The sequence below is a fragment of the Platalea leucorodia genome (assembly GCF_965183815.1).
Source record: "Platalea leucorodia genome assembly, chromosome: 6".
NCBI lineage: Eukaryota > Metazoa > Chordata > Aves > Pelecaniformes > Threskiornithidae > Platalea > Platalea leucorodia.
The window spans coordinates 40,805,049-40,825,732 of NC_138828.1; the positions used below are offsets into that span (position 1 = coordinate 40,805,049).

Below are 20,684 nucleotides of genomic sequence, written 5' to 3' on the forward strand. Positions count from 1 at the left end.
GGAGGGCATTTTCCAGTAGTCTGCATGTGACATTGAAATGTTTCCTGCAATATTTGGAATGCTACTATTCTGTACTTATTGCTCAAGACAGTGAGGCAAGAGTCACTGGTGAGCACAGCACAAGAGAAACTACGGCACTTATTTAAAAACAAAGACCAAAAGAAACAGCAGTTATATAAAGAAAAATTATAACGTTGTCATAAATGAATGGGTTAATTTCCCAAAGGGAGCTCATCATTTTATATGTAGTTCCTAGTATCTTGAATTTATTGAGCCATGATATGTTGCCTTTGGTTTTCTTTGTTTCAGCAGTTTCTTGGATTGAACTCTGATAATAGTCAATAGTAAACTACAATGCCATATAATAAGCTGTAAATAAAGATCTTTTAATAAGAAAAAAAAAAGTACTGAAAAGCTCAGACAGAAATCCTTTCTTAGTTTTGGAATGAAAAGGAAGAGAGGAAACTCTAATGTGTGTGTTTATACACATTTTTTAAAACATTCACATTTCCTTTAGAGTCTCCCAAGTTAGGGAGAAAGAACCTAATAAAAAAAAAAAAAAAATCCCTAAATACTGTCTCTTATGAAAAAACTTAAGTTGCATCAAAATGACAATTTTATCACTGCCTCTGGCAAAAGCCCTTGTCACATTCCATCAACAGATTGAATGTGACATTTTTTGTGAAGATCACTGGTTTTGAATACCATTCAATCAAATGTGGCAAGTTCCAAAGTCAAGGATCCATGCTGATAATCAGTCAGCATCTCTGAGACATAAAAATCTCAAGATTTAGCTCAGCTATTTCAGCTGATCTCAATGAGAAATAAAAACAGCCTGCCTGCTAGCAAACACTTGAGTGAAAGAAAGATTCTAGATACCAAACTTTCCCATAGGTAGAAACGAATAGCAAGACAGGCAATGCCATTAAGGGGAAAAAAAAACCCAACCTGGTCTTTGTACCAGCTACAGCTTCAGAATAACTTCAAATGTGTAGAGTCTGTTATAACAATTTGATCTAGACACAACAAAGTCAGATGGATTATTGCATCAAGAAGGTGGGTCACTGTGCTGTTACCACCTAAACATTATATAGGTGGAAGGTGGTTTTTCCTCCACTCTGGTAATCTGGAAATAAGTGGTGATCCTGAGGTACTCCTAGATTATGATATTGTTATCAAATTCAGATGCTGTTCCAAAGTGATAAGTACATACTCTCTATAAGGTTTAATTACTCATCCAAGTATAACTTTTATCTGTTTATGATTACATCATGCAGATATCTCCAGTTTTTATAGTTTTTATAATAATGATCTGAATTGTTCTGTAATACACACTGGCAAAAGGAAGTTTTCACTTTCTGTTATTTATTGACATTGTTGTGCTATGCTATTCTGGCTATATGGTATTTCTCCCATACAAAATTTAACATGGTCTTTTCTAGGATTTTTTGTTTCTTTCTATTGTTCTTGAACTTTTTTCCACTTTTTTGTTTGTTTCAAGTGGCCTGAATTTGGCACCAGTTGCAAGGCTCCGAACTACTTGGGAAAAGCTTCCAAGCAAGTATGAAAAATTGTTTCAAGATCTACAGGACTTGTTTGATCCATCTAGGAATATGGCAAAATATCGTAATGTCCTTAACAGCCAAAACCTACAGCCCCCCATTATCCCCCTGTTTCCTGTTATCAAAAAAGACCTTACGTTCCTTCATGAAGGTAAAAGCAGAAGTACGTCATCTTTTACCAGCTAAGGAAAACTAACTTTGCTACCTAATAACTGATGTTGTTAATTGTTGATTGTAGGAAATGATTCAAAAGTGGAGGGCTTGGTCAATTTTGAGAAGCTGAGAATGATTGCGAAAGAGATACGCCATGTTGGACGCATGGCGTCTGTGAACATGGATCCTGCTTTAATGTTTAGAACGAGGTAAGTGTGTTATATTAGGCAGACCTTTTCCCAGCTGAGAGAAGGCTAGGTGTCAGCAAGAGGTGCTTTTCAAGTGCTCCTTGTTGTATTGGAGCAGTATGAGTGTTTTGTTTGTTGTTAACAATTTACCAAAATTATGTGGTGTTCTCAAACTGGAGACATCATTACATTTTGTGTTTATCTATACCTATTAAAATATTTTAGATTATTTCTTAGATCCCTGTTACTTCATAAAAATGAGATTCCATCACTGGGAGGGAGGGGGACATACTGTCTTGAACATATATGCATTAATCTGTTTTGAAATGTTGATGTGTGCCAGCCTTGCCATTTTGATTTAGTAGAAGTGGGAATGTATCTGAAAGAGTGTTAGCTGGTAGTGTTAGAAAACGTGGAGTGAATGCTCTTTGGTTTCATGTTAGACCAGCTTATTGCATACTCTTTTTCTTAATTTGAGCTAGAAGAGTTTGTAATATCTGATTGTATGCCCGAGTCAAGGCTCTCTTTAATGTTTGTGGGCTTCCAGAACTGCTTGTCCTGAGGTCTGGTCTTTTTCTTTCTGAGCTTGTGATCTTTCTCTGTCTCTTCTTAAACCCATGCTTTACTCTTCCTGGCTCTCACTTGCAGGAAGAAGAAATGGAGGAGTTTGGGGTAAGTGGTTGGAGACAACACACACAGACATTCATTCTTCCCTTACCATTTGCATTGTTTCCTACTTGCTACCTTTAATTTTCTGGTGCTTTGACATTTTTTCTTTTGTTAACCCTTTTTTACTGACAATACATTTTAATCCAGAAGTGCTTTTGCTTTTGAGGTTAAAACACAAAAGTTGTAAATTATTTATAAAAGGTTGTAGATAGGAGTGGGGCATTCTTCTCCCCCACCTCCAGCTTAAATTGCCAAAGGAAGTGACATTCAGTAAAAGAGAAATTATAACATGGCAAGGTTGCAACAGCTAAAAATTGCTGTTAACTTTCTTATGCCTAATAAGCAATTATCACAATCAAATACAAAAGTTAAAACTTACAGTATCTGCTAAACTAACTTATTTTCATATTACAATTCAGCCATCACTTTTACTCTTAACAATTCAGGAACAATGCGTAGCTTTCATATAGACATACATACATTGAAATGTGCATGACATTTATTTCATCATGAGCTAGCTGATCATTTTATTTAACAAAAAGCTGTCTTCAACCTAGCAAGTTACAAGGAAGTTCTATTCTGTGAAACTGAGCTGTACATTTTGTATATGGTCTGATTTAAAACGTATTTAGAGAGCTTTCAAAATGCCTTCTGTATATGTATTTAAATTTGAACCTCAACTATAGTCTTCTGTCCGCATTGCCTTACTGCATGAGCTTTTCCTAATGCTCCAATCTTCTCAGCGGCTGGCTTACGTGAGAGAGCTAGCTTGAATGCTTTTCTAGATGTGTGAAGTGATATTGCCTAGTTGGAGCAGAGTAGGTTAAAATATTTATGTAATTAAAATAGTGCCTGTAACCAAGTAAAAAGATTTCCTGGCCCTCATCTTTCTATCTATTATAGCTGTTTGACTTACTGGAATGAGGCATGTAAGCTTTGACTGTAGACTGACATTCATGCAACCTTCTGCACGTTTCATGTTTATCAAGTGATACTGTGTTGGACTAAGTCATGCTTTTCCCCTCTTTCCTCCCCCTCCTGCTCCCCCTTCGCTCCAGGTCTCTCAGCCAGGGCAGTACGAATGCAGCCGTGCTGGATGTCGCGCAAACGGGGGGTCATAAAAAGCGGGTCCGTCGCAGCTCCTTCCTTAATGCTAAAAAACTGTATGAAGATGCTCAGATGGCACGGAAAGTAAAGCAGTATCTCTCAAACTTGGATCTGGAAATGGATGAAGAGAGCCTCCAGACGCTGTCTCTGCAGTGTGAGCCAGCCACCAACACATGTGAGCGTTGTCATTTGTTATGGATTTCAAGGAAACTGTTACATATACCTCTGTTTCTTCTCCAAGGAAGTAATTGGGTACAGTAACTAGACAATGAGGTGGAAAATGCTGTGTCTAGTCATTTCCAAGTACCAAACATCTATGAATCTTAAGGAAATCATCTTGCAGATTAACAATATAGAGGCATAGCATTTATATAGGAGATAAGGCTTTCAGATGAAGTGCACAAGGGTTCTTTAAATTTGTCTGTACAAAGGGTATGGAGGAGCCAAATGTTCCTCTACAGTTTGATGTGTTCAAGCTATTGGTGTGAATAGGGGTGGTCATCCTGGATATCTTGGCCTTGAGTGGGAAAAGGGGATTTCCCTATGTCCAGGTGTGTCAGAGACACCTGGAGGGCTGTACCTGGCTGCAGCAGAGGGGGACCTTATGCTGGATATTGGTTTCATTTTGATTTGAGGCAATGGTGTATCTTATGCCCTTCCCTTCCTTCAGGGTAACAAAAAATAGTAATTATATATCTGTTCTAAATCAGTTGTAGTCCTTATGATAGCCAAGTATAACTTCTGGTCATGTTTTTGATAACTATAACAATAGTAATTTATGAGAGCTTTATTTTGAGAAAGAGAGTAAATGTTCTTTGATAATGTACATATTTTAAATGGAGTTACATCTCCCCCTCTTTTCCTCTTCATCTTTTCTCTCTGAAGGTACCCTACTGTATTAATTGTACAAGTATTTGAGCACCTTTTAATTATTAATTGGAGGGCTTTACACTGCTCAGATTAAAACTCTCACAATATTTCTAGCTAGTAGTCATTATGTGCTTTCTCCCATTTCTTGCAAAGTGCCAAAGAATACAGGAGACAAGCGATCTGGAAAATCTGAAACGTCACCGGTGGCTCCCCGGGCAGGCATCCAGCAGAAGGTGCAGCAGCAGCAGCAGCAACATAAAGTAAACCAAGCACTGCAGGTCCCTGCTGTATCTCTTTATCCCTCTCGCAAGAAAGTGCCAGTCAAAGACCTCCCACCATTTGGTAAGTGGAACAACAAAGTGTTTGGTTTAATACTCTGAAGTTTATTTGCTTATGTCAGGGAGACATTTTTAATCAAATAAGATTCAGACATTTATTTCTGGTAGTAGTATATGCAGGTTATGCCAGTTCATGCAGTATATACGCATAATTCTCTACTCTAGAAATGGAAGGAGAAATCTAGGAAAGCATCCTGTCAATTTAATCAGTATAAGTATTTACGTGTTACTAGCAGCTGGAAAGAATTAATGTTTCTATCTGCCCTGGGATCTTGGCTTAACTTTCCCAAAGGGATTAGTGACTTGGAGTTTTTGAGTGACCCATCTGAGATGCCTCAGAAGTTTTGGTGTTTTTTCAAAAGTTGAAAAGTTAATGTGAAATCCAGGCCTGTTCAAACTGGTAGTCCTGTTAGAAATGTAGGCCTGAAGCTTCACGCTGAGAATTGTCCCTTTGGCTTCTGCTTCCTAGTGCTTTTTTATTGTTGTTCTTCAGTCGTTGCTGCCTGCATGTTGCTCAGAAAGATACCAGACTATAGGAATTTCTTCTAATCCGATTTCCAAATCTGTGTTCCAGCATGTGTGCATAACATATATGCATTATTAAAGAACTTCTTACATATCACTGAAAGTACTCTAATATTCCTAGTAAGTATATGTGGTATAACTGGCCCTTCCTATTGCATGATGGTAATTTCACAAGAGCTTAATTCTCTTTTTACTTTTTATTAGTTTTACTTGTGTACTGCTTAGGCTGCTAGCGAAATGTTAGAAGCGGCAAAATGAGCAAGAAACAATTCAATATTCATCTAGTTCTTGTTGATTTTACCATTAAATTTTAATCTTAAAAGGACTTTGAAGCACCATAGACTGTGTTTTTGCTCATGGTGGGAAAGTTTCTGAAAACTGACTAGGTTATGTTGATGAAGCAGCTGTAAATTATTGATAGCAGCATTGTGATCCAGCAGATCAAAGATAAATTCTGTAGAATGTTTGAAAATAACCTCTACCACAAACATTGGCAAAACTGTCAAGAGAAGCTCCGTCTTCACTTTTAAGACTGTCCCAGGGTGGATTTTTGAGGGGAGTGGAAGAGAAAAATGGATAAATGTTCCCTGAGAAAAGCAGTTCTTGATGCCCTAGATCTTTGCATCATACATCATCTTCAGGATGTTTTTACTCTTTAGTTTCCCAAAATAAGCTGGTGCAGAGATAGTTCTCAAAAAATGAAAGGGAGCAAGGCAGCTGCAGGATGGCCTTGTTTTGTAAGCCTAATCTTATTAATCTTCTTTCCAGCTTTCTTTGACCTTCTCGGCTACTCTGAGTAGAAGAGAAACAAGAGAACAGTTTCAATTCTTACTATATAAACCTTCACTAACCAGTGAGATTTGTGTGTGTTTTATTCAACATAATTTTAGTTCATGTTTCTCAGTAACCATTACTATGCATAGCCTTGATTTATATATTATATAGGCAGTATTCTGCAACACCAAATCTGCATTGTGCTTTCTGTGACAAAGTATTTATTTTAGGTGGCCAGAATGAAAGACCGGCTGCACTAATATGCAGAAATAAAGCGCTATATTTTAAACAGGAGTAGGTTTAAACGTTTTGCTTTGTTTAAGCTGGTGTCAGAAACTCACAAATATACAGGAAAAAAAATTAGGTTTTTTTCCTGTATGGTGCCTGCTCTATAAATGCATTGTGAAACAGAAAGATGTATTTACACTGGACTTTACATCTGCCTACCTTAATTCTTATTTAAAGGCATTAACTCCCCACAAGCTTTAAAGAAAATTCTTTCATTATCTGAAGAAGGAAGTTTGGATCGGCACAAGAAACAGTCTGAAGACACAGTCTCAAGTGCATCTTCACAGCTGTCTTCTCCTCCCACTTCACCACAGAGCTCTCCAAGGAAAGGTATTAGATGTGCAATATTTCTCATCCTGTTTCCTGAAGCTCATAGACTTTGGAAACTTCTGAGAGAATTTGGACACTCGGGATAAACTGCTGCTGCTCCTGTTTTTGTCACGTATGGTCAGCAAGAGGGCAGGAATTGTAGTGCAGAGGGGACATGAAAGGATACCTAGGAAGTGGATTTCAGGGATACCTGAAAGCCCTCTGGTTAGCAAAAGCCAGGAAAGACAGCCTGGTCTGATACAGGATTTGATGCAATAGGTCACTCTCACTGCAGCTGCTTCTGACAAAAATATTCCCATCATCAGTGTTTCCTGCCAGTGGAAGGATGTGCAGATTGAAACTTCAAATCTTTGTACAGCATTGAGCACGCTAGCCTGTTAGAGGAATTATTTGCTGTGTCATGCATCTGGATGGGATGTGACCTATCTATGACAGGCAGGCTTAAGATATTTGGGATTCAAATTACTAATACACAATGTTTTACTAGCAGCCTGATTATTCAAACAATGTATATGGATATTTGAGGAATGGTATTACACATTGGAGCTTTCTTGACTGAGTTCTTTTGAAGTGACTTCAGAGTGTTATTTTTTTAAAGTGAATTTAGGACTTTCAAGGGGTTTTCTTTAAGCCTGTTTTTTCACTGTACTTGTTCTGGTTATGAATTGACAAAACAGAATGGAGGCATTTTCCTGTAGTTTAAACAACAACAACAAAAAGTCTCTTTGGAAGTATGATAGCTTATCTTTTCAAAATATCATAAAAGTTCAGTTTAACAGTTACATAACATAACATTACAGTAAAATATATATATATTGGGGTTGAGTCCTCATAACAGAAGTTCAGAATGCTAAAGAGAGATGTGTGTTGGAGACATCCCTGTAGCAATAACTTTCCCTAAACTGCACAGGGATGGTAAGGATTTGAAACTTAGGTGAGCATCACTTTTTCTACTTTCTTATCAAATGGATAGCTAAGCCCTTTTCTTAACGTGGTAGGTGGCAGTGCCGACCAGTTGAGCCTTATGGTTCCAGACTAATGGACCTAACCAGTTCCTCCTCTCCTCTTGGAAGCGAGAACAGTAACAAGAATAGCAATTCACCAAGGACCTCTGAGATAGGTGGGGCTTATGGAAGCAAAAGGAGAAAAAACAAGTCCAGTTGGATAAGCAGAGACCTGAAAAGGGGAGAGATGAATATGGCAAGAAAGTACAAATGCCTATCCAAAATCTCTACTGAAGTGATATTTACTAAGGTCAGATGGAGGAGGATGTTATGTAGAAAAGACTTAGATTATCACCTCGAGTCCCTGTAGCTATTTTCATGATTTCTCCCAAATACTGCATTAGCAAAGATTGAATTTATATAAATAGGATCAGACCTGTGCATTTATTGAAAAAAGGAATTGGGATTCTGTACTTCGCTCATAGTGGGGAAAGTGTTTTATTTTTGCAAAAAGCAGGTCATAAACATTATTATAAATTTCTTAAAAAATCGTTGGTTTGATGGTAACGTGAAGCTAATAGTATGTTCTTTTGGACAAAAATGGCAGCATTAATTCCATGTTCTCAGCGAGTGAACTGGGATAGATCAGTTGAAGTCATCTTGACACTTATGTGTAGACTGAAAGCAAAAAATGAAAACTGCAATTAATTGTGGATGTATGTTGTTTAATGATCTTTAACTTAGCTGGCAAAAGCATTCAGCACAACTTTGTTTAACACTAAAACAAAAGCTGAATTTGCTGAATTTGCCTCTGTGATATGGTTTGCAGATTTTATCTCAGTCTGGTGGTGTCAATGCTACCTCCAAATTCTGGTGTAGTTCTGGTAATATATGCTATTTGGAATGTAATTAGTTAGCCAAGTACCACAAAGAAAGCTTGAAAATCTGGCCCTCTCTCAGCCAAGATATGGAATAAGCAGTCAGCCCAGACATCTGGGCTTCATGTTGTATCTGCTGTTCATCTCTGAAGTGTAGCTGTGCAGAACAGCAACACTGTGTGAGAGGGTCTCTTGGAGTACTTTAAGCAGTAATCTTGTCCAGGGCATCTCTTTCATTCCAATCCTGGAGACAGTGTTTATGTAGAGGCAGTTTTTTGAGAAGCGAGATTTCATAATGCAGTGATACAAGTATGATGATGCGTTTGAAAATAATTTGGGGGAGGAGGGCAGAGAAGAAGGAAGGTGAGGAGTTGGTTTCTAAATGAGTAGTGCGTGTTCTCACAATCTTAAACCTCTCATTAGAGACAGAATACATGGTATTACACAGTTGTGCTATGTATCTTTATCTTTTGCAGTGCTGCTTCTGTGTAAATGTAATTGTAGTTTTGATTTACTATGGTAGCAGTATTGCCAGCTGCCTGGCAATAACTGAGCAGGCTTCTTGGAGAGTCTGATTAACGTGACGTTCCCTTTGCAGGCTATACTTTGGCTCCTAGCGGCACGGTGGATAACTTTTCAGATTCTGGTCACAGTGAAATTTCTTCCAGATCTAGTATTGTCAGCAATTCCTCTTTTGACTCTATGCCAGTCTCCCTGCATGATGAGAGGAGACAGAGGCATTCTGTCAGCATCGTGGAGACAAATCTTGGTGTGGGAAGGATTGATAGAAGAATCATGATTGAACCAGATCAATACAGCTTAGGGTAGGAATTTTATTTCTGCTTACTTACATTATACTTTCATATAGTGTGTACGTGGCATGTAACTTTCCCTGTCTCTCTCTCAAATATTTTTTTCTCCCTTGCTTTTAAAAACTACTATTTCAATGCTGCGTTTTGTGATAATGCTCCATTTTCTGACAAGAAAAGGTTTTGCACTCTTGAGTGTGTGATGAGGTCTACAGCAGTAAGACTTTACCTCAGTAGACCTTATCATCTGAGCATTTAGAAATGCTGTAGATTATCCTTTTTACGGCAGACTAGTATCCTAGCCTGTTTTCTAGGTGGCGAATTAACCGAATTAGATGAGAAATTATTCATACAATTATTCAGTGATCAAGCTGAGAACAGAAATAGCTAGTAATTTTCCAGTCTGTTTCATAGAAAAGTGCATATATATCTAACTCAAAAATATTTTACCCCAGTATCTCTTCTAATCAACAATAATTGGAAGCTAAAATTCACATTAGGGTGCTGCTTTTCTAAGTAATTTTCTAGGTAATTAATTTCTGTAATGGTGGGGAAGCTAGTGCTGTGAGGAGTTCTCTAAATCTCTAGCAGTGAGCCTTGGTCTGAAAATAATTGGAGCTCTGGTTCCTATTTAGTCTCCACTTACTTTTCTGAGCTGTTATTTGGATGCTTCAGTCCTCTGAACGGTTTCAGGGTTTTTAATCCTGCGGGATCTGTGGGTGGCAGGCCTATTCCAAAACTCGTGTACGTCAGCTTTGGGAATCCCAGGCTATGCAAACTCTTTAATCAGATGTCTTAAATATTTGAGAGGAGAGCAGGGTTCCAGTCTGCATAGCAAGCTGCCCTGGAAGGACAAATCCCAGGAGCCTGGATACCTGCTAAACAAAAGTGACGCTTTGACAGTTTTCTCTGCTGCCGTGTAAGTGATAGTGTCAGGCTTACTTAATCGCTGAAAGGCTACAGAGAACATACTTGCTCTACGAAGTAGCATGTGTTTCCAAAGTTAAGGTTAAAATACATTTCCGTGTGCAAGAAATGTTGAAAAGTTGGCTTTCAGAATTTCCTAAGCAGAAAAAAATAATATGAAAAGCTGAAACCTAAACCTGAGTATCAGCCACCTCTTGCTAAAACTCTGTTTCTGACTTTCGATCCTTTGCTTCGCATGGCTGGAAAAGCAGTAGAAACCCTATCTATCAGTCTGTTCCCCTTTATATATGTCAGTGCAGTTTACCTGTCTTAAAGGGCTGCTGCAAAGTTAAGATTTTACCTTTTGAAATGACTCCACTGAAGATTTAAGTTTCATCAGGATATCTATCCAGTAATTTTAGTTTTGTTTTGGTTTTTGTTTTATTGAGGATGAGTTTGAAAGGGAAGTGTTCTATTCTCAAAATTGAATTAGCCATTAAATGCAACTAATACTTAATATAAATTGCATCAAAACCTTCAATCATAGAATGGTTTAGGTTGGAAGAGACCTTTAAAAGGTCATCTAGTCCACCCCCCCCAATATGTTCGCTTTTCTCTTGACTGTTGAATTCTTCATGTCTCTTGTAAATGATCTCCAATTCTAACACTGGATTTATTTTTTTTTTTTTTTTCCCCTCTTCAATGTGCATCTAGCTCATATGCACCACTGTCAGAGACCAGAGGCCTGTATGCTGGAGCAACTGTGCTTTCTTCTCCTAGTACGGAAGAACTGTCACAGGATCAGGGGGACAGAGCTTCGCTCGATGCAGCTGACAGTGGCCGTGGTAGCTGGACTTCTTGTTCGAGTGGTTCTCATGACAACATACAAACAATACAGCACCAGAGAAGCTGGGAGACTCTGCCTTTTGGACATGCGCATTTTGATAGTTCAGGCGATGGGGCAGGACTGTGGGCCTCGGGCAGTCATATGGACCAGCTGATGTTCCCCGATCATGGCACAAAGTATGGCAGGCAAAGTCATGGTAGGGAGGGCCTTGATCAAGCACAGTCCAGAGCAAGCTGGGCATCCTCAACAGGCTACTGGGGAGAGGACTCGGAAGGTGATACAGGTACCATAAAGCGGAGGGGTGGGAAGGATGTTTCGATTGAAGCTGAAACCAGTAGCATAACAGCTGTACCAGCAGAGGAGTCAAAGCCAGCTCCCGTGCCCACTCATATAGCAGTATCGTCAAGTAGTACAAAGGGGCTTGTTGGTAAGTTGAGTTTTGTTTAGCATGAAGTATTTTAGTTCATTTGCTTGTGGTTCTTCATATTGCTCTAAAAGTGCATTTCTTTTGTCTGGTTTGATACTTTCATTTTTAAAACAAACTTGAACATTTTGCAGTCTCTCTCAAATTTTCCCCTTTAACTGTGCATTTATTGCTAGAGAAAATATCACTCATTGTTGATTCTCAGTTCTGGCAGCGCCTTTGTGCTTCAAGAGAGCCTGCCATACATCAGAAAACTAGCTCAACTGCTGGACAGTGTTTTGAGAGGTTGATGTATTTAGGTGTCTGTTCTGAAATGTGAATTTCTCTTCACAGTAAGGCTCCACATTCTATATTTAGGTAACTTAATAAATGTGGCCTGATTTTTTTAGAAGCCGTTTACTTTATACATCTGTATGACTTGTCTGAATTGTGGATATTCCTTACTTCTGAAAATGGGATCACGTTGTGCTTAAATACCAACTGGGAAGTTTCTTTGGACTGCTGAAACTGAAGAGGTTCCTAAGAAATTAGAGCTGAAGTACCTTTATAACCATTCAACAAAAGAAAGATCAGATAATATATAAATTAATATGAAGGTGCCTTTGCCAGTGCTTAACATTTTTCTCATGCTGTTCCTTCTATGCATCCCAGTCCTTGGGCCGTCCAAGACCTCTGCATTTTTGCCTCTTTCATTCCTTTCATTCGCCTTTGCTTTGCCTTTCTTCAGGTTAATATGAAGAACTATCTAAAAACCATTTTGTGCTGACCCAGCTGAAAAAGTCTGCCAGATTGGGGTCATGCTGAGTCCACTGTGATAAACTGTTTTTCCGCTTTCTGCCCAAGTGTATTGCTTAGCAGTGGCTCATTGCCTCAAAGCTTGGGTGCAGATCTGAATGCCTGAACTATGAAGAGGAGGAAGGTGTTCAGTTCAGGACTCCAGGTTCTGATTTATGCCGCTATCTAATCTTACTCTTTGATGCCCTTGGTTTCTACCAGAATGTGGAACAAGCATGTCCAAACTTGCCTGTCAAGGCAGTGCTTTCTACTGTGTTTTTAAAGACTTAAGAGAACGTGAAAGAGATCTGAAAATTCAAGCCATACACTTCAGTACTATTAACTAATTATCCTGCAAATGTAACTCTGCATATCACTGTTCAACAGAAGCCACTATTTTTACATGGTTCTTTTGCACTGAATATGCATTGATCTCTTGCAGTATTCCAACAGAATTTTTCTGCAGAATTTCTTCTGCATTGAAGTTACTTTTCAGAAATCTTTGAATAAAATTTCTTAGAAACTTCTTCAGGCTGCCTTGCTCAGTTAAAACAATTTGTCCAAGAAAAAGACTTAGATTCTGTTGGAAACTATTTGGTTTTGTTATAATACCGAGACTTTATTTTTAGTCTATAAAAGCTCACATCGCGGTAGCAGCAGTCCATTTTAAGCTTGTACTGCCCATTCAGTCAATGCCATGCTGCATAATGCAGGGTGATGTTGTCATTACCACTTGTGCAAGAATATACAGTGTATGACAAGCTGTGGAGGGTAAATTGTCTGTGTCAGTGGTTTTTCCTGCTGTGTTTGCCTTTGTGCTGTAAGCTAGGTGGTCATGTGTTAAAGGGGTAGACCCACAAAAAGTGTTCAGTATCAAAGCACCAGCTGGCTTCTTCGAGTACATAAGTCCAAAATAGAGAGTCATGGCTATCTGCTGTGTGTCTCTGCAGATGCTTAAAATTCTTAATCACTGCTTCCTCCCTTGAAGTTCTCTGCAAGAGAGAACTTCTAAGTATGCCCAGAGCTAAGCCTTGTTCAGGTAAACAGTTGTACCTCAATGAGATCCACAAACTAGGTGGTGGTCTTTCCATCTCCTCTATAAAATCCTGTTCAATCGTTGTTCTTATGGGCATACTTTCAAGTTTTAATTTTGCAGATAATACAACCATAAGAGCAGCAGGCAGTAATGCATACAGAAAGTAGGAAGATGAAGCCCACTTCTGTTCCTTACCTTTTGGAATTGTAGCTTATGTCTCATTAAGTGCTAAGATTTGTAGGGAGAAATAATGTACCAGGTGCTTCCCCCCCCGCCCCCACAAGATGCTAAAAACAAAAGAGATGAGCTCTGAGGTACAAAGCCCATCTTCAGGATTAAGATAGATAGTCATGCGTTTGGGGACATGCCAGTATTGCTGATGATTGCATCTTCTGTGGACTCTTGAGTCTTCCATGTTACTTTGATCAGTGTATGTTTTATTCTATACAATTGATGGAACAGCTTCAGTTGCCAAGTTTGAACAAATTCCCCATGTAATTTGGTGAATTTTATTAGAGTAATGCTTCACTACTGGAAGAATAGCTATATCCTGTGTAGGTTGTATATTCTATGCTTTCTTGCATGGTTTATTTTTCAAGACCTCATTGTCTACTGTATGGTAGTTAACTTTTGTCCTTCAGATTTTCTTCTCCTGGGATGTTGAGTTAGTTGATATTTATTTAACTTTCGCTATTTATTTTCCTCTGAGCAGTTTTCCTCTTACTATCTCCTATAACAATCTATTGTTTTTCCTGCAGCACGAAAAGAGGGTCGATATCGGGAACCACCTCCAACTCCTCCTGGTTATGTAGGAATACCTATTGCTGAGTTTGCAGAAGGTGGTTCCCATCCAACCAGAAAGCCTCCAGATTACAACATAGCACTTCAGAGGTCTAGAATGGTGGCACGGACATGTGAGACCCATGGGACATCAACTCCGCAGCAGCAGTCGCATGGCCATTCAACTAGCAGGCCTGTGAACAAACCTCAGTGGCATAAACCAAATGAGTCAGATCCACGTCTCGCTCACTATCCATCTCAAGGGTTTTCCACAGAGGAAGATGGTAAATTTCTAATTGTTAGATTTTGAGTGTGCTGCATGCAAAAATGGTCAATGCTTTCACAGACACAAAGCAAATTGCACAAATGTGTTCTGCCATAGAAATTCTTGCCATAATTGGAGCTCTCTTCCATCTTTCAAAACTTGCTACTTGTTAACTTTTTGGAAGGGGAGGAATTCAGTTGATACTAAATATAATTTAAAATTTGGAATGTAGGTCCACCTGAATCTTGGACAACCAAGCAGTTGGCTTAGGCAACTACTCTGGAGGTGCCTATGTTCACCAGGTACAGCGCTGGCTGCCCTGAAAGTCTCTAGCATACCTAATGTTTGGCACTAACCATGTATTTAATGGTCAAAAAAGTATCCTGGTCTATAGCATATCTGCCCCATAGAGCATTATTGGTCAGGTTTATTAGGATAGTCACTCACATTCTACCTGAAACTCCTACACTTGTGGACGCTGGGTCTTCCACCCCAGCTGCTTGACATAACGAGCCCACTACTCTTTTGCTACCTCACTTGCTCAAGCGTATCTGTATCTTTACGCTTTAGCTCAGCTATAATGATAGCTGTTTTTCTGTGGAGTCCAAGCGTAGCTGGATTGCATCTTTAGGGCTAGGTGCTCAAAATTTAGGCAGGGCAGTGCCCAAATCACATGTTTGAATGCTGTGTTTTGCTTAATGATCGAAAGGCTAACTTTCCCCTTCCCTCCCTAGCTGCTTAGTTACTAAGGTTTTATGTGCAGGATGAACTCTGCAGTTAAACATGATGGAAACAAATGAAGTCTACCTTAATCGAATTGCCTCAGACTTTGAGAATTACCACGACAGAGAATTTGACTTGTTTCTGCCAACGGTGACTAAAGCAGCACTCAATTTTTGTGCAATCTTAATTTAAGTAAATCACAGATACATTCAGGGAAAAACATAAGATGGCTTTATGAAGCTATTGGCTATCTAGGAGTAGCTGTTGTGTTCCTCAGGCTGAGGAACTGCACCTAGCTCGGTTGTCTTATTTTCTTCGAAAGCAAAATTACAGAGGAATACTTCTCATGAGACCGGAAATGTACAGATATTTAGATTGTTTTAAAATATATACCTAATACAATGAAGTGGAAAACGCATGAGCACAGTACAGATTGTTTCATTCAGTGGCAGTCTTGTTCTATATGAACTAAATTTTATTTTCCCCTATCCCATTGTGTTTGCAGAAGATGAACAAGTTTCTGCTGTCTAAGACTTGGGGCTTTTCTGGATCCAGAGTGAGCCACCTTAAAGGAGAGCACAAGAAGACGTCCCTAGAATAGGAGCCTTGGAACTATAGTTAAAGGATGGTGGACCTGTTTGCCTCCTTCCCTGCCTTAAAGCAGCATGGGGCTTCTTCCTCCGCCCCTCCCCCTTCTGTCCCCTCTCCCCTTGCATGTGAAATACTGTGAAGAAATCGCCCTGGCACTTTTCAAACTGTGTTGCTTGAAATGCACAGTGCAGCAATCTCCAAGCTACCACTGTCGCTGTCTGCCACATCACACAGTATCATTCCAAATTCCAAGATCATCACATCAGGATGATTAACTCTGGCTGCACTTCCCAATGCCTGGAAAGGTTTTTTAAATCTTCCTTTTAGATTTTAATCACAATCCTAGCACTTAGTCTCATTGGGATAATGAGATAAGCTAGTTGTCAAATTACATTTGGCCTTTAACGTACAAAGAGAAAAACGCATTGAAATCCTTCAAGGAGGCAGTGCTTATTTGCTTGTTTACAATGCCTTTGTTACGATTTTGTATGTTTGTGTTTCGGAGATCAAATACAGCATCTGCGTAGTAATTACAGTATTATTTCATACCTGTAAGTAGGGTTGCCAGCCTGAGCTCCTGGAAAGCGTATTGCTGTCACGTGGCTGAGCAGGGCAGAAGGGAAGGCAGAGGTTACGGGATGCAGCCTTTCCTTGACTGTCTCGCTTCACTCTTAATGTGCCCCACCCTGGAGTCTTCACAAGTTTGTAAATGTTGGCCTTAACGGCATCCCCAGCCGTTAATGGCATCCTCAGCTGGGTCTAGTGTAAATGCAGAAACCCATGCTTGCAGCTGGCCGGTGATGGAAGAGGACACTGCGTGTCTCATACCTGTGCCTTGCGGAATACAGGATGGCATACTGAATAAGAAAGTGTCCCATTCTAATGAGACAGACGGCAACCCCACCTCTAAGTTATATATTATTTTTATTTTTTTTTTTTTTTACTATATAATAGTTATATTAAAAGAGAAATTAACTGGATAACATTGCAGTGAAGGCAAGTTGGGATGTCACAGCTTGTGTGAGCTGTTAACACTGATCTAATAACCTCCATCTATTGACTTTGGCATTAGGGGATAAACGAGCCTTTAAGTAATGAAAAATAACACGTTTAGATTTGCCAGCCTTTGCAATGCAGAAATAGTCACAACTGTTAATGGCTTCATGGAACACTGCATGTGTAGAGAAGGCCAATGTGTAGCAACCACCTGCTCACAGCTGCTATTAACCCTATAATGACTGAAATGACCCTCCCCTCTATTTTTGTGTTGTTTTTGCACAGACTCCGGAGAAGTGAAGGCTGCCAATCCGAGTAGTACTCAAATGTGAGGAACTGCTGGTCTTGGATTTTTTTTTTTTTTCCATTGAACTCAGCTGATCATATTGATCAGTAGATAAACGTAACTAGCTTCAACTTTTAAAGATCAAATTGCAGTGTTTTTTCACTGTATCAAACAAATGTCAGTGCTTTATTTAATTCTCTCTCCTGTAATCATAGCTTTTGTCTATTTGCTTATATATCACATTGTCAATTATGCATTTGTACTTTTACATGTAATATGCATTATTTGCCAGTTTTATCCTCAAGGCTATGGACCTCATGTGCATATAGAAATACAAAATCCTAGCTCTATCACAAGTTGCACAAATGTTATATAAGCATTAAGTAATTGTAGACCATAGGACTGCTAATCTCAGTTCGCTCTGTGATGTTAAGTGCAGAATGTACAATTAAATGGTGATTTCCTCATACTTTTGATACTACTTGTACCTGTATGTCTTTTAGAAAGACATTGGTGGAGTCTGTATCCCTTTTGTATTTTTAATAAAATAATTGTACATATTGGTTATATTTTTGTTGAAAATGGTAGAAATGTACGTTTATGATTCTACATCCAGTTTGTATGAAGCTGGAAAATAAATAAATATAACATGAATGAAGTCCATATTGATTCTTATGCATTTTACATGTTCCACATACTTGAACAAATTTATGAAAAAATTTTACTTCTCTGTGTATTAATATTAAAGGGACATTGCCAAGTGATGTGGGCAAACCATTGGTGTGGAGTTTTTCTTAATATACAGTTGTGTTGCTGATAATTTTTGAAAAGTCTGGTGTGCGTATTGCTGAATGAGAAGGACTGATGTTGTGTGTCCCCAGGAGAAACATCTGAGATGCTGAAAAAGACGTTCCTATCGATATGGTCTTAAGTGTAGAGATAGCATGTAAACAGTTTTAAAGGAAGGATCGTATTAATTTGATATTCTGTATGGTGTAAAAGGAAGGAATGCATGTTTTAACATTTCGGTAAGGAAAAGTATGGAAAGTGATCCATTTGAGTTTTTACCAAAGAAGGTATTTCAAGTAATAAAGCAATAGCATCTCCAGTAATAAAAGTTGAAGTTAATTCAGTGTCAAATCTGTAGATTTTTTTTTTTTCTCCCCCAGATGTTAGATTTTCTCATTATTTTCACTAGTATGCAGAAGACTGGGTTAAAATGTCACTGCCGGAGCCATTACCAGCTATATCCCGTTTCGCTTTAAAATGTTTGACAGGCATTGTTTCCGAATCTAAAATTAGCTCATTGCAAAGAGAAGCAAGAAAATGCTCTGTATAGATTTAATTCTTCCTAACATAACTCTAGAAATATTCTACACTTAAAATACAATCATAAGCCAGTTAAAAATCATTAAAAATGTAGGACTCATGTAAACATTCTCTTTCTATCACTGGAATCTCTAGCACCATAAGGATAGTATTTATGGAGACTATTAGATTTGTATGGTGTGTGTGTGGGTGGGTGGAACTCATCTGTGCTAGTCTGTGGCTAGTACTTGTCTGGGGACATTTCAACAAGCTAGAGAACTACCGTTGATTCTGACATCAGTAGAATGAAAGCACGTTTTTACATCTCTTACCTGCAAGTTTGTCTTTTGGTAATACTAGAGGTATTTTGTTAGGGAAATAATTCCCGTTACGGACTTGAGGTATGTGAACCATTTGCACGCTTGTCAATCTCTTTCTATATGCTCTGTATGGTATTGAATTAGGCAGCATTCGCTATCCTCCTGTTTATGCTTCCCTTCTGTAATTAATATTTTTAGAACACATTATGTAGAGACATCCTTGACACTCATCATCCAATACACATAGCTTAATTCATTGTGGAGTCGGAGATAAAGAACACTTAACACAGCAACCGATTCAGTAGAAGTAAAGGCCTTGCTATGATATGACGTAGGAAACAGATGTGACAGTTGTGCTCGTACGTGCAATATGAATGTTGTGCTTATTGTGTGGATGCAGCATGATGCGGACAAGTAAACTACTGATTGCTGGGGTTTGGGTTGCATTAACAAAAGTCACACCGAACACTGAAATCTAAGGAAAATTTTTCTGTCTGCAGAAATGTCAATTATCTGTACTCATAACTTTTTTTACTGAAACTCATTGAGGCAGAGGCTACTTCTTTATGCAGTACATTACACACTGAGACAGCCATAAAAGTCTTAAAAGCTGAGGTATTGAAGGTACTGCTTCTACGGTCATCTGGAGAAGTGTGCATGCTTTCCATCTATAGATCTGAGACTGAAATATTTGGCCCACCTAAAGTGGGGAACAGTGTTGCTACTCTTTGCTTATAAAGTTGCAATAAAGTTCCAGCCTTCCTGTCGCGTACAGATTGTACAATAGTTGAGACAAAATCAGCTTCGGGGAATGCAAGTAATGATTTAATTGCAAGTAATTAATACTTATGTATTACTTGGTATGTGACAAAACATCAAAAATACTTCTGTGGACAAAAGCTTATCTAGCAGCAATAGCCTGGCTAACATTCATTAAATAACGGAGATCTATTGGGGAAAATATGAACGTTGTTAAAATGACTCTGAAAAATTGACCCACTCAGGAGAAAGCAACCATCGGAGATGATTAGTATAATTTGGTCACTTGTCCCTAGGCCATCCTTTAAGCTTTGCAGTCTTGTGTCTAAATCTGTCTTGCTTTGAGAGAAGGCTGGGAGTGCAAGTAGGTTTCTCACCTAAGATGGACTAAATTACTTTGTTTTCCACACTACTGAAAATGTGATAAATGAAAATTTGTAGTTTTTACTAGAATACGAAAATCGTCAAAGCTCTATCTACCTTGTATAAAGCGACTATTTAGGAATGAGTAGATGTGCCCCAGGTACCAGAATATTAGCTATTCTTCATGTTCATAAATTGACATAGTTGTATCACAGGAACAAGCCAGGAATCTGTAAACCTTGAAGGCATTCAACTACTAGCAACCATCAGCTGCATAATATAAACTATTCTCACTTGGTTTGCTTGGGATTAAATTTATATGGTGATAATCAACACCCACAACTGCACTCTCTGGGGAGGAATGAGGCTTTGCTCTCTGTGTCAAGACTCACTTTGTGGGAATTAGAAGTGCTGGCTTCTCCTTAAGTGTAGACTTGTCTACCTCAGCTTTTTAGTTGGTGACACTCTGGCGTGGCTTGGCATGCTTAGCCTTCTCCTTCAGTATGGAGAATTTGTTTGGATATTTATTTATTTATTGGTGGATCATTAAACGGGTAGTTTTGTCCTATGTAGTCTAACCTCTGAAAGTAGGAGCATTTTCTTTGCAGTACTGTTGCCCTTGCTGGCAATGAAACTCGGCGGGGGGGGGGGGGGGCAAAAAACCCCATTGTATACTAATGCAGCATTCACTTTTTGTTTTTTTAGCTAGGTTGTCTGCACTGGAAAAGAAGCCAGTACAACATTAAAGGCATTTGAGGGGTGCAGTTTGTAAATCTTTTTTTCACTGAAACTCCTGCCAGAGTAGTGATATTTAAAATACCTTCTCAGTCACTGCCAAAGTATTTTGACATGCAGTTGTTATCTTCTGATA

At 38.8% G+C, this 20,684-nt stretch overlaps 1 protein-coding gene across 2 annotated transcripts in view; it reads left to right on the forward strand.

The window, feature by feature from the left end:
• The window catches only part of RAPGEF2 (Rap guanine nucleotide exchange factor 2), a 193,458-nt gene extending 175,642 nt beyond the window's left edge, over positions 1-17,816 (forward strand). The window contains exons 20-29 of one of the 2 annotated variants that reach the window (XM_082316308.1): positions 1,502-1,713; positions 1,801-1,924; positions 2,552-2,575; positions 3,631-3,854; positions 4,703-4,891; positions 6,652-6,804; positions 9,225-9,450; positions 11,056-11,615; positions 14,181-14,486; positions 15,696-17,816. In XM_082316308.1, coding sequence (XP_082172434.1) covers positions 1,502-1,713; positions 1,801-1,924; positions 2,552-2,575; positions 3,631-3,854; positions 4,703-4,891; positions 6,652-6,804; positions 9,225-9,450; positions 11,056-11,615; positions 14,181-14,486; positions 15,696-15,721 — 2,044 coding nt within the window. In that variant the 3' untranslated portion in view covers positions 15,722-17,816. The remainder of the gene's footprint in view (positions 1-1,501; positions 1,714-1,800; positions 1,925-2,551; positions 2,576-3,630; positions 3,855-4,702; positions 4,892-6,651; positions 6,805-9,224; positions 9,451-11,055; positions 11,616-14,180; positions 14,487-15,695) is intronic. The other variant, XM_082316309.1, reaches the window with a different exon arrangement.
• Positions 17,817-20,684: the final 2,868 nt, after the last annotated feature.